Below are 13346 nucleotides of genomic sequence, written 5' to 3'. Positions count from 1 at the left end.
ATAAAATTTGTACAAAGAAGTGCCTGTACTACCTTTTGAATACACAAAAAACTGCATACAGTTGGATTCAGTGCTTCTCCAACTGCTGCTAACTTACCAGTTCTGTGCTAAAGTGACAGAAGATGAGCCATCAACATACTCTCAGCAAGAAGTGTTTATAATGTATAAACATATAAATATATACTTTATAAATGTCAGAAAGCAGTCTTCCCTAGCTATTGTATTTTTTCTATTACTTAACAGTCTTCACAGAAAGAAAACTGACAAGGTAGTCTTTCAACCACTTTCCAACTCAACTTATTTAAAAACAGTAAGTTTTGATTAGCTTGATTTTGTGTGTTTTTGTTTTGTTGTCCATTAAAATTAAAGTGAGAGGCAAGCTGATAATGTGAAGTATTGCTTGAAGATCAGAACTAGAATTAGCAGATTTTCTCTGTTTGTCTACTTATTAGCCACTCTAGTCATATGCCATTCTCTTTCAAGTGTTATGTTGGATTTACATATGTGATTTTTAATGAATTCTAGAGATATTACTGGGTTTAGATTGCAAAGAGCAATCTCACGTTTCCTTGTAACATTTTAGGATGCTCTCAAGAATCAAATTAGTCACAACACTGCATTTCTTAACCTTATTCTAGTAGCTTGGATGACAGGGCATTTTCTGAGCCCGCGCTATTGGTCTTGACTTCTCTCAGGTAGCAGGGAGCCAGGGTACTTTGTAAGGGCCAGGGAGGTTTGCAGTTCCAGTGGACTCAAAAGGTCTGCTTCACAGTTCAGACCCTATTTCCTCACCTTGAAAGCTTGGGCTGCTATTCTAGTCTGGCAACTTTCTAGCTTCGCGACCTTCCATCATGTCATTTTTCTGGGAGAAAGATTGAATGTTTCACCACTGAGTGTATTTCATGTTACTTTTTTGGTTTTTGAGGAAGTTTCAGTTTTGTTCCTGAATAGTATGAGTGTAAAGTCCAACAAAATAGTTCCCACTCATGAGGGCTTAGACAAAAGAGTCTGTGGTGTAGAGCTGCCTTTTACGCTTGTCTTTCTGGTGGCAGATTTTAAAGATTTCTGTTTCCCTTTTGCTGTTGGAAGTGCTTGGGTATGCGTGCCCAGCTGCTGCTTATCTAGTACCATTGAAAGAGGGGTTTATGGCATGCTGTCACGCACTGATTTCCCATCAGTACTGATCAGTTCCACACTGACTTACCTCATTTTCACACTTGAGAATTTTGGCATGCAGACCCATGTCAGGACCTCTTACCAGGAAAGTACTGAACTACATCTGCATCTGCTAACAGTGGTACATGATCACACTACTGTGTGAATTATTCTTGCTCTGGACAAGGCTAACTCAAGTATGGACATCAAGTCATGGCGTAGTGTCTACCATGCTCCTCTCTGGTCCAGTTTCTGTTCCATTGACTTGAGGTGATACTTTTTTGGAAGTCTTCGCTATGTACAGATTTGTCTGTATCTATCAAGATGTTCTTGGAACATTTCTCAGAAGAAACGATCATACCTGCAAACTGGCCTCAAGTAGGTAACACTGAGCATGTGTGAATATCCAGGACATTGAGGTGGTGTTAGTGTCTGTTGGACTCTGATAGCCAACTATAAGAGCACCTTGTCCATCAGTGTACCAGTTGGTTCCTGGGGCAGTATCCAAGAGAGGATAAAGAACTTGAAGATGCGATATAACGATGTCTGGGATGATATTAGACCTCCCAGACATGGAAGAAAATCCTGCCTCACTTTTGGCACTTTGGAATCAGCACCAAGAAGGGTACCCATAAATTTTCTGTTGGGAGAAGAGAAGGATACTTCATTCAGACTCAGAATCTGAATACAGACCAGGACATGTCTGAGACTGTGCTGGGCATCCAGATCTCTTTGTAGAGACAGAACTCCAGAGACAGCAGCCAAGTGGGTTTGGGAGGAGAGAAGCTCAGGAAATAAGGGAATCTACACAAGGTATGTTACTGCTGCTGCTTTGTTTTGTTTTTCTTAACTTTGGGCTTTGTCTGCATGCTTGGTGGCTGGGTTCGTAATATGTGCCACTATTTTATTCATAAAGTGGGTAGATGCAGTTTTTCATGGAGAAGGAAGCACCCATCCATATAATTTGTTCTTACAGCAAAAGTGGCAACTGTATGCCCTTTTTCTTTTTTTTTCCTTTTTTTTTTTTTTTAACATTGGATTCTGTCAGGCCCCAAGCAGTAAGAGAGCTATGGGGGAAGTTGCAGTTTGGCTCATGTATTGCTCCTGAATTACAGTACATGAGACCTGTAAAGCTCCAAATAATGTTTCAGGCTGAATTTTCAAGCACATCCATAATTATTATCATTAGAAACAAATCTACAGTCTTTCTGAAGCAACAGAAAACTAAATTTCAGAGCAGAATGGCAAACAGTGTAATTTAGCCCTGATTTGCCCAAATTCACAGGACTAGTTTATCAGGTTTTTGTTTATTTGTTTGTTTGTTTGTTTTTTTAAGGACACAGGCGTCCAAGTGCCTAGGTTGGCACTGGTGGTAGAATCCTGAACTCCCTTGGTGCTGGTGTGGATTTGCTTTCCTTTCTTCACCTCAGGCACACCGCTTATCTTGCTTTGGGAGAAGAACAAGAGCAAACTCACCAGTCTTGCTCCCTCCACACTCATTCTGTTAGGACTTCTCTCCTTGAATACAGCCTTGAATACAAGTTATCCTGAAGCATTTTGCTGTCCTTGGAAAGTAATCCAGTATGAGTCTGTCTGTGGTGTCTGTCCTTTGACTCACTGAAGAACTACTCACTCATATGTTGTGATGCAAGCCTGATATATTTGCCTGCCCTCCTTTCCTTTCTCCTCCCCTGAAGAAATAAAGATGACAGAGGAGATCATTATGATTTTGTCCTGATCACAAAGAGTTTGAGCACCGGGTGTCTTCCTGAAAGTCTTTGAAACTCCAGTGTGAACTGAGAGAGATTTCTTGTACTGAATTCCTTGGTAATAGAGAGTTTGTTGCACTGTCTCAGTGTCTGTGTTAACCATTTTCCTATGTTTCATTTCAGATACTACAGATTTACCAAGGACACAATTGGAGAATTCTGGCTCCCTAGCTGAAGCATTTGATCAGATGTCTGGCAACATAAGTGACGATTCTTGACAAATTTTCCTGTCAACAAATGGAAAACAAGAAAAACATGTTGCTTTTTGACTACTAGAGAGACATGGGAAGGGACAGTGGAATTTACAAAATGCGTTCAGGAAAATGGAATTTTGAAGATGATAAACTAAACTGATTTTCTGATTGCCAAGACAAGTCTAGGGAAGAGGACAGAGAAACTATGGCAGGGAGACTGCATAATGGGGAAAAGAAGCTGGAAGAGCAAGAGTTCCAGCAGGAGCTCTTCAGGGAGTACATGCATTGCCCGAAGGCAGGCTGCACGGTATGTCCCTCTAAAGGTCCCTATGCATGGGCAGCATGTACCAGCTGCTCAACACAGTGCTTTGGTAAGACACAACACAGTGTTTATGGGACTTTCTTCTTGGTCATCTCCATGGTCCTCAGCCCTTACTTGTGATGGAAAGGAAGGGGCAGGAATCCACATGATCCCTGTATTCTTTTTGTACCGCTTTTTAGTAATTAACTCCCAGTTGCTGGGGCATTCTGCTTGTTTTCCCTGTGGGGTTGTTTGCATAGCATGCTTTTTGCAGCTGTCCTGCATGTTTTCTGTTTTAATAAATGTGGTTTTCAGAATTCATTCCTCTGAGAAATATTTAAGAATTTTAAAGCAACTTTATATCACTACCATGTTGAAGCATTGTTGCCCACTCTGCTTCACTGTAGGACAGAGCCCCTCACCTAAAATATGCCCGTGAACATTAATTTTGGTTACATTTACCACCCCTACATAGTGGAATCTTCTTCCCAAATATATGTTGAAAATTCATGCATAGTTCTGGTATGTAGCTGCTGTTTCTTGTCCCAAGTATCAGTCAGCCAAGCTGATGGCAGTGCTCAAGTTATAAGCGGTTCACTTTTCTGATAACGTTTATTTTAAGTAACTTAGGGTACTATTTAAGATGGATTGGTCATAACTACTGTCCTAATGACAACTGCCATCACTGTAGATGAGACTCGCATTTTGTTGGGTGCTGGGCACAGTAGTCAAGCTTTTCTAATGATGTTGCATGATTTTTCCATACACTGGCAATGAGTCTCTAAGTGAGTATCTTCTGCTGGGCCGTATGTGAAGAACAGCTTTTGATTTGAATGTTCTATAACATAACATAGACCCAGGAGGAAATGAACCTGGCCTCAATTTTTGAAGTGCAATGGTTGGCCTTTTCAGGGAAAGACAGGAGTTGCAATGGCACACAAATCTTCAGGCCTCTGAAAATGCTGACAAGCAGTGATGTACCAGTGCTTTTATAGGAACTTTTGGGTAGGTCCTCAGCAGACTGTGTCCTCAGAGTATAGGGCATGTAGAATGCAGGCTGGAGTAGGAATGTCTGGCATAAAGACATTACAGTTTAACTGCTTACGTTGGTTCAATGTAAATTGGTGCCCGTCTCATTGAGAGGTAGTGTGAGAGGATGTTTTTGTCAGGAGAATGGTAGGATGGCCTTGTAGTCCCCTCACTATATTTTGCACCTTTTGCAAGAGTATATTTGTAAATTTGACCTGAAAGAAAACATTGATGATTGTTTCAAAATTTTCTATGGATGTCGCGGTTTTTATTTTGTTTTTTTAACTGCTTTATGCAAACTGTTTTCTTCGCTATATGTGTTTGTTGTGCAAAGAAGTAGGCTTTCCCATAAAGCACCTTTCAGCTGATAGTTGTTACTAGTTTAATACATGATTTTGTTTATTTTTTAAGCATACTCTTCTCTTCGGAAAAAAAGTGTCATTGAGTCAATGCATGTGCCATCGTCATTCCCATTCACATGCAAGTCAGAACAGGCATTGAACACATTGTGCACTTTTGTCCTTCTCGTTTGGTACTATGGTTGGGAAAGCAAAACAAAAAAAAAAAGTACACTTTGCAGTTGATTGTGATCTGCAGCAGTGGTAGCTGTGAATGTGTTGTTGTACCCCTATAAAAGATGGTACTGGCTTGCAGGTGTAGGGACATGCACAGAAATGCACGTATTCTCTCTGCACTACAGATGGACAAGCACTTTACTTCACTGTTGGTTAATACACAGAAAAATATTCAGTTGTTAATGTGTACTATAACTGTGTGTAAAGACTGACCACTATTGGGACCTAAAGAACAAATATGTGGCAAGAAATTACTTCTATTCCAAAAAAGAAGTGTCACGGGGTAGGAGGATTGTATTGGACAAGCATAGACACTTATTCTAAAAGTGATTAAAAGAATTTGAAAATAAAACCTAGGTCTCCAAACTTCCAGTTATTCTGCCACTGCTTTTCATCTCCAACTGATCAGTTGTGTACACTTAGCACCAGTGCTGTTATGTTTGGTGTATGAGTCTGGCTGGGTTTGGTATATGAGTCTGGCTGGAAGTATACTAATCTATTCTGTGCTTTAGGAATGACACTTTGTATTTTGCAGTAGCTTCCATGAGAGATATTTATTATTGTTTTAATCATACATTTGCATGCTTATAACTGCTTTTAATATATGTTTACTATAAGAAGTGGTGGCATCGCAAGAATAATAATGTTATAGAATCAATGTGTTTACTCTTCATGATTTGTGGTGCTTGCTGTTTTATTTTAACTGCTCTGTGTACCCATGAAACAGGTTGCCACTGAGATTTTAATTTAAGAGAGATGTGGGAATTAAAGTCTGTCTAAATTTTACTAACAAAATGAGGGTGAAAGAGGGGACAAAGAGTGAATTTTATGGTGGTGTTAAGTGAATCAGTGATAAACTATAAATTCGTTTCATCCTTGCCAATTCAGGATCCATGACCATAATGTAGAGTTGTTATTTATTTTGTGCAATAGACTTTTCTCAGTGTATCATAGCTTGTGTTTTTTACATGGCAGAATGCAAGACTTCCATATCTTTATGTTTCTGATCCATAATGTGTGAAATTTCAAAGGTTATGTTTCACGATACGAGTTTCAGAATGTAGACCTGACATTTATGGAACAAATAGAAATCTGGGACTATGTTGCTTAATGCAGCCAAGTGTTACATATCTTTGTTGTTAATAACTTAATTTTTAACATTCTCAGCATGTCATGCATTTAAGCTCAAATGAAAGTAGTTTTCTGCATTAATGGTTTATCTGTATGCTGCGTTTTTTCATTACGATTTGAGAAGATGTGGGAAAAAAAAAGTTAAAAAAAAAATCCTAAGCAGCAGTAAAATGAAAACATAATGCCTGACATTTTGCTTCTGGGGCTCTTTTGGGGGTGTATTTTTCCCCTCTCTTCAGTTACCTTTCAGTCTATATTGTTTCCTTTCATTTCTAGTTCAGGAAAGACTTTTTTTTTAATTTATTTTTTATTGAAGAGAGTCTACCATTTTGTCACATGGGTGGAAAAGTCTTTCCTATGTCAAAATCAACTATATATGAAAAGATTGTTCTTAAGAACAGATAATGGCATTCATGAGCCCTCCAACACACTGCTACACTCCAGCGGGGGCATAAACTTCCCAAAAATGAGGAGACCTGCTCTTGTAACCTGTTTATGAAAACCATCTTGGAATTAGAATATCTCTGTTAATTGCATGACATTTTTCTTTTGGCATGTATCTTTCAAGTTTGTGTTTTCTTAAAACTTTTTTTTTTTTTTTTCGTGTTATGTTGAGTTCTTTGAATGAAAGTGGATTGATAGGTTTTTGGCAATAAAATAATTTTATTAAACAAATTAATTATGCCAACCCCTGTATAATGACCGTGGCAGTGTTATTCAACAGATGGTCACAGGTTCTGTTTTATGAATGGGAATATTGGGAATTCTCCATACTCATTATGTACAAGAGATTCACAGATGTCCTTTGCAAATCTGCTTGTGAAAAGCTGGATGTAAGTACTATATTTTGGCGGTGATTTTAATGTTTAACTTGTATACCACATGACCTTTCATTTTCCTTTTCTCCTGTTTTATTTATGTGCCATACAGATAGGACGACAGGAATGTTCTACAGACTACTTTAACAGTGATCTGTTCTAGGAATTTACATCTCACAGCTTTTTTTTTTTTTTTTTTAACTGAAGCATTTAGCACGAAGTGGTTGAATAAATTTGAAAAGTAAACAGAGTTTCATCTCATTAAAGACAAATAATTATTATGTAAGCTATCATACATGCTATATGTGTTTCTATCTTACTTTCAATAGTAAAAGTGACACCTTATCATTTGGTAGTTATTGGCTCTTTCTTGCAGATCCATGGGCAGTTCAGCTAAGAGGTCATTTATCTCTAAATATAGATGAGTTGCAAAATGTTCTGTCAGTAAAAGATGCTGGTGTAGTTTGTGTTAGTTACTGTTTCTGTTTCTACAATGAGATCTGGAACCATTTTTCTTTGGGATAAGTCATAAAATTTCTCATTTTCCTCAGTGGTAGTTACAAATTTTACTCATCTACTTTGTGTTTATTCCCTTCACCAGAAGAGCTAAAGCTAGAGATTTATCTGATTGTGGAGACAAGGAAAGCACTAAATTAGTTTGGTACACTGAAGGCTCAATATAGCAAAGCATTTGGTGTGTGTTTCACTCTGAGTAATCCCATTGACTTCCAAGCTAAGTAGAATTAATCTTGGGATACAAGATTCTTGTCTTATCCTACAGTAGTCTTGTATCCTAAAATTAATATCCCTCAGGCGAAGTGTAGAGCAGTTATATATTCGTCCTCAGCAGAGACTGCACACAATGTCCTTGGTTTATACTTAACTCCTTCTGGTGTTTGGCTTTACTAGAAACTAGACTTCAGTCTGCATCTTCTCCATATACTGGCTTGCTCTTGGTGTTTTGTTTTCATGAAAAGACTTGTCTAGCATCAAATTTGGACCCTGCAGCTTTACATCCAAAATAAAGATACAAAAAAAAATAAAATGTTGTGATTAGCTAGGAATAATTTCTCATAATTTCTCCCACTAAACAGAATGACTGGGCAAAATCTCAGTCATCTCTTTACCATACATGTCAAATGTTAGATCATTTACTTGATGCTTTAATACTCTGCTCTTCTGCCTCATATCTTTCCTTTGACAAATGTAAAGATAGAGAGGCATAGGAATGATTATTATCATGTTCTTTAGGCACAGCATAATTTGTTGGCATTTTGTGATAAAACTTTGACTTAGATTTTCATGTTCACATAGTTTTCACTTTTTTGCCATTATACAACATGACTTTTGTCTGTCCATGTGTATGTGTTTATTCTGCCAGCTTGGGTCATCCTGTACAGAGCTGAACTTAACTATGGGCCCTGCTTTGTGGACATGGAGGAGGCAGTAAAATAATGAATGTTAGGGGAGAAAGGAAACCCTAAAAAGCAAATATATATCAAAGGGAAACATCGTATTTAAGGTTTGTGCGTCAGTCTCTCATGTTGAGGTGCTTAGCCCCTAGCGCAGCAGTGGGCTGTGCCGCAATGTGAATGGTTCTGGTAGCAGCATCTGCCTGCTCTCCACCATGTTTCTTGCCTTTGTGGCTCTTGGGGCTTGCCCAAGACATAGTGGGATGGGTAGTTTGGTTCTGTACAGCCACGCGAGCACAGCATGCTGCCTGGAAGTGCCAAGACATGGCCTTCCCACAACTAGAGAGAAGGTAAGTGAGAGATTTGCTTGGCAAACACTGGGTCCGGCAGCGAGTGCGTCAGCTGGGGCAGACAAGTGTGGCCTGCCTGTCACGATGGAGGTATGCCACGTCCTGCTCCCCCTCCTTCATGGCAATTGGGTCTAAAGCACGGATAAGTGGCTGCGAGGCTTTGCAAGGGATCTACTTTTGTCACAGTGGTGGTATAAATCATTAAAATGGTGCTTCCCTAAGATGCTGGCAATGAGGTTGTGGTCCTTGGTAGAGGTGGAAGTTGTCTTGAAAGACCAGAAGGAGGTTGGAGGAAAGCATGGGGCATTGTGTGGGCACTTACTCATTTGTCTAGGGAGGATGTCACAGAGGATGGATGATTTTCTCTTTGTTCTTCATCATGTAAATCAGGCCATGGGGCAACAATACAATGACTGGGCTGTGGTTATACCAGTATATTGTTATCAGAGCAGTTGGCTGTCTTTTCACTTAATTTTTAGTAGACTATTTTTTACGCTCTAAGTGGCATTGCTGTTGAACAAGGGTCACCTGGTTTGACACCTAGCTTGGCAGGACTGTGCACTGGGGTACGTTTTTGGAATCTGGGGGGGGGGAATTTACTACTTGAGAATTTTTAATGTTTTTGAATTTTGTGTCCATGAGTCTGGCTGTCCTTGCCCAATACCAGTGTGAATTTTCTGTCTCAGAAGTGTTTGAAGTATAGGCTGTTCTTTATTGCTTTCTGCTTGCGTCTTTGGTTCAGTGCAGATCTGACCAGCTTCTTCTCTTTGTTTGATTTCGAGTGTTGTAATTTGCTTTTTATTGCACAGTGCTTATGTGTCTTTTAAGAAGTGTACTATAAAAGGGGTTAATCAATGAAACAGCTTTTATGTGGTTTGGTGTATTTTATGTTGTATAGTATGTTATTTAGAAGAATAGAGTGATATTGATTTCTTTTTTCAGGAATCTTTTTTTTTATTATTATTATTATTTTTTAGTTGAACATTTTGGAAAGATTGCAGATTAATTGAAGTTACAGATTTTAACCTTCTAAGTCATAAGTCATTCATGCTCATAAAACTGCAGGAATAATTTGTTTCAGATATGTTCCTTGTTGATACAGTATTACTTTAATAAATCCCCTCCCTCCCCCGCCAAGATCGTAACACAAATCACAGTTATAAAAAGAGAGTGCAGAGTAAGACTGGAGGAAAATGGGAGGATAGAAGAGATCGGTATTAAGCCCAGCCCATTCTGATTAATTCCAGAATTTTAATGCTTGCAAGTGTATTAATAGACAAGCATTCGTATTTGTATATTTTAAGATCTTTTGAATGAGGTATCATTTTCCACGTAAAACAATCTGGCAGGTATTTGTTATTTCTAACCTTTAAATATTTGGTATTACATTATCAACCCTGTAGTCGATCCATTTATGAAACACAAAGCACTCCCATTTGTAGAGATTTATTCTTGTATCATTTTTCCCGAGATTTGCCAGAACACCATCATGTTCGTGTTCTGAAGGTTAATGCCCAAAGTCAAGCAGGCAGAAGCCAACTGCTGCAAGGTTTCCAAGATTAGGACTGATTCCCTTCACAAAAATAAATGATTCCTGCCATGTTCAGTGATTTTGTGCAGCACTACTCACGGCTGAGTGAGTGCATCAATACTGTAGTCCTTACATGCTGTACATACTGATGACACTCTGTGTTAACTTGATTGACTGAGCAGTATACTGGAGAGGATGCACCTGCGAGAGATGTGCAGACATATATATTTTTATTCTGGTTTTGAAACATTTATTTTACGTTTTTTTTACTTGGAAGTCTTAGTTTCACATTCCATGGGTTATCATGTTGTGCTGTTAAGGTAGAGCAAACAGTTATGTGCTTCTTTGTTGTCAAAACTGTATTGGAAAATGATCTAAGGTGCATCTTCTTTCTCTTTATAACCAAAAGCCTGATTTTATGTTTTAAAGGAAAATGACATAAAGGGGACGAGTGTGAAGTCTGGCAAGTCAGTAGCTATGTAAATTATGCTTATTTTAAGAGATTCAGTGTAATGGTAGAGAAATGTCTCATGTAATTCACTTACAAGCAGTGTTTTTTGTTACATTTTTATGTTTTGTTATCATTTTTGTAGGCTTTAAGACAACAGCAGAAAAGAAGAAATGGAGTCTCAATGATGGTAAACAAGACTGTTCCTCGTGTTGTTTTGACACCATTAAAGGTGTCTGATGAGCAGTCGGATTCACCTTCAGGTAAATAGCTAAAGGACTATTTGCAAGATCAGTGCTAGTCACAGAGCCTTCCTCTGAGTCAGATGTGTAGCGTGCAGAACTAGGGACTGCTGAAAATGATGTTTCCACTTGGAGGCTTTGTTTAACATCTTTATTTCCTTATAAAATCTGTGACGCAAGGACAGGGATTTTTCTTTAATTTTAATAAAGAACTGAAGGCACACAGTAAAATGGCAATTGATAATAGCAGCAGCTTTGAAGGAATGCAAAGTAACATTTTGTTTGGCTCTGGAACTCTAATGGAGGACCACATGCTGGTATTCAGTGCCATAAAAAGGAGAGGGGGAAAAAAAGGCAAGCTTCTTTATGAATGTGAATTTGTCTCTCAATTCTGTGTTGCAATACTAGGATCCTTTTGTTAGCTTTTCTTGTTCTGGTGCTGTTCTTATCACCACAGCATAACCTTGACCTTTAGTTCTGGTTGTTAAGTTTCTTCATTTTAAGCGATTTCTATGTCTGTGTTTAACACAAATTGACAATTGTATTTCCAGGCATCTCTCTTCTGTAAGTGTTGCTTCACAGAAAAATGATCCTTTTTTACCTTTAAATTGCTTTACTGCCCTATAACTTGGGGTTAAAATATTTTTAAAGATATCTCTTGTGCATTATAGGAAAACATTATTTTTATTAGATCAGTGAACATTTTTATTGACTGTAGTATTCAGTAAACTTTAGTTTTTGGCACTTAATTGATTTATTGATCTTTTTCTTCCATTTCCTCTGATGATGAGAAATTGTATTGTGACCAGAAAGGTGTGTTGCCTTTCAGCAAGTAGATGTCAATTTTTTTTAATCCTATTTTTGCTTTGTTTACGGAGGGGGAAGGGGGAGGGGGGGGGGCTGGTGGTGCAAGTGCATCAGTGTCATGTTTTGGGTGTTTTATTTTTTCCTAAGGATCTGAATCTAAAAATGGTGAAGCAGATGGTTCTGATAAAGAGATGAAACATGGGCAAAAGTCTCCAACTGGGAAACAAACAAGCCAGCACTTAAAGAGGTTAAAAAAATCTGGTTTAGGTGAGTAGGAGTAGAATAAATATCTTATTTGTTATCTTAATGTTGAGATGTTTGTAAACTCAGTGTTCTATTTAAAAGTTGTATTTTGCTGGTTTATATCTGTCCCTTTCTCAAACTTAGAAGTTGACCCTTTCTCAAGAAGGTATCTTTCTTTCTGGCTACCTGTAAAATCCATAGGCTTTTTTTTTTTTTTTTTTTTTTTTTTTTTCTTTCCCAGAATGCTTTTCTGTAGTTGCTTTTTAAATTTGACAGACCTAACCAACCGCAGACAGAGAGGTCACCTAGCAGTTGGCTTCTGATTGCTGCATTATGATTTTTGGGTGGATGGCAAGGGGTGGGTTAGCAAATATTATTTCTTCCTGTTAAATTTGCTTGCAGTCTAATACCAAACAAATACACTTAATCCCAAAGAGAATAGCATCTTTTCTTACATATCCGTCCTATTAGAAGTTAACCCTCTTTTCCTCACTTGCGTTATTCCATGTCGTATAGAGATTTGGTACATCATTTTTGATTGATTCTGATTCTTTGGTTGATTTGTTTCTTCAGCTGGATCCTTAATTATTTTTGAAGCTACATCTCTTGAGGTGGTAGATATAGTGTCTGGTTCTTATTTTCCATGTTTTTAGCAAGATCCATGGATGTTGATCTGTAATTAATGCAGAATTTTATCTGAAGAGATGCAAGGAGAAAATTCTCAATAGCTCCATGTGATAGGCAGATTTTTCTGCTCTGCATGAAACATAATTGGAAATGTTCCCTAAGGAACAGAAACAGTAGTATTCACTAAGACTCTTGTCTCAGCTAAAGTAAAGTAGAATAATTACATAACTGTTTCTTTATCTTTACAAAGGACCTTTGCATTCAGCAGACTGCTGAATCATTTAGAGAAATATTTTTGCTATGTGGCCATATTGGCGAAATTAGCAAACAAGCTTTTCATAGTAGCTGGATAATCCTAAAAAATATTTAATGTCTGTTTTTGTGGTGATAAGATAGTTTTTCTTTATTAGTGACCTGACCTAGTTCTATTTTTATATATAACAATTCTGTAAAATAGCTTGAAGATATTTTACTTCCTAAATATCATAGGTTGCTTGTTAAATAGTCCATTGCCAGTTCCTGGTGAGCTGTTTCATGCAACCTTATTGTATCACGGCCTCCCATGAAATTGTATTTTGCTTTTATATATTATCTTCCTGCAGAATATTTATTGATCTCAGATGGATACCTAGTGTCTATGTTGATCAAATGGCATTACTCAAAACTGAAAATACTCTTTCAGTATTACAACTTTGCTGCACAAAGATATGTTCA

At 37.9% G+C, this 13346-nt stretch overlaps 1 protein-coding gene across 6 annotated transcripts in view; it reads left to right on the top strand.

Moving 5' to 3' along the window:
• Positions 1-13346, top strand: part of ASXL3 (ASXL transcriptional regulator 3) — a 126030-nt gene that overhangs the window by 69041 nt on the left and 43643 nt on the right. For 5 of the 6 annotated variants that reach the window (XM_032180777.1, XM_032180776.1, XM_032180781.1 and 2 more), the window contains 2 exons: positions 10859-10976; positions 11910-12029. In XM_032180777.1, the coding sequence (XP_032036668.1) occupies positions 10859-10976; positions 11910-12029 (238 nt within the window). Of the gene's footprint in view, positions 1-3094; positions 3426-10858; positions 10977-11909; positions 12030-13346 lie in introns of those variants that run through there. The other variant, XM_032180780.1, reaches the window with a different exon arrangement.

The sequence above is a fragment of the Aythya fuligula genome, chromosome 2 (genome assembly GCF_009819795.1).
Source record: "Aythya fuligula isolate bAytFul2 chromosome 2, bAytFul2.pri, whole genome shotgun sequence".
NCBI lineage: Eukaryota > Metazoa > Chordata > Aves > Anseriformes > Anatidae > Aythya > Aythya fuligula.
Note: the sequence above shows the minus strand (reverse complement) of the source record. Positions and strands in the feature narration are given on the sequence as shown.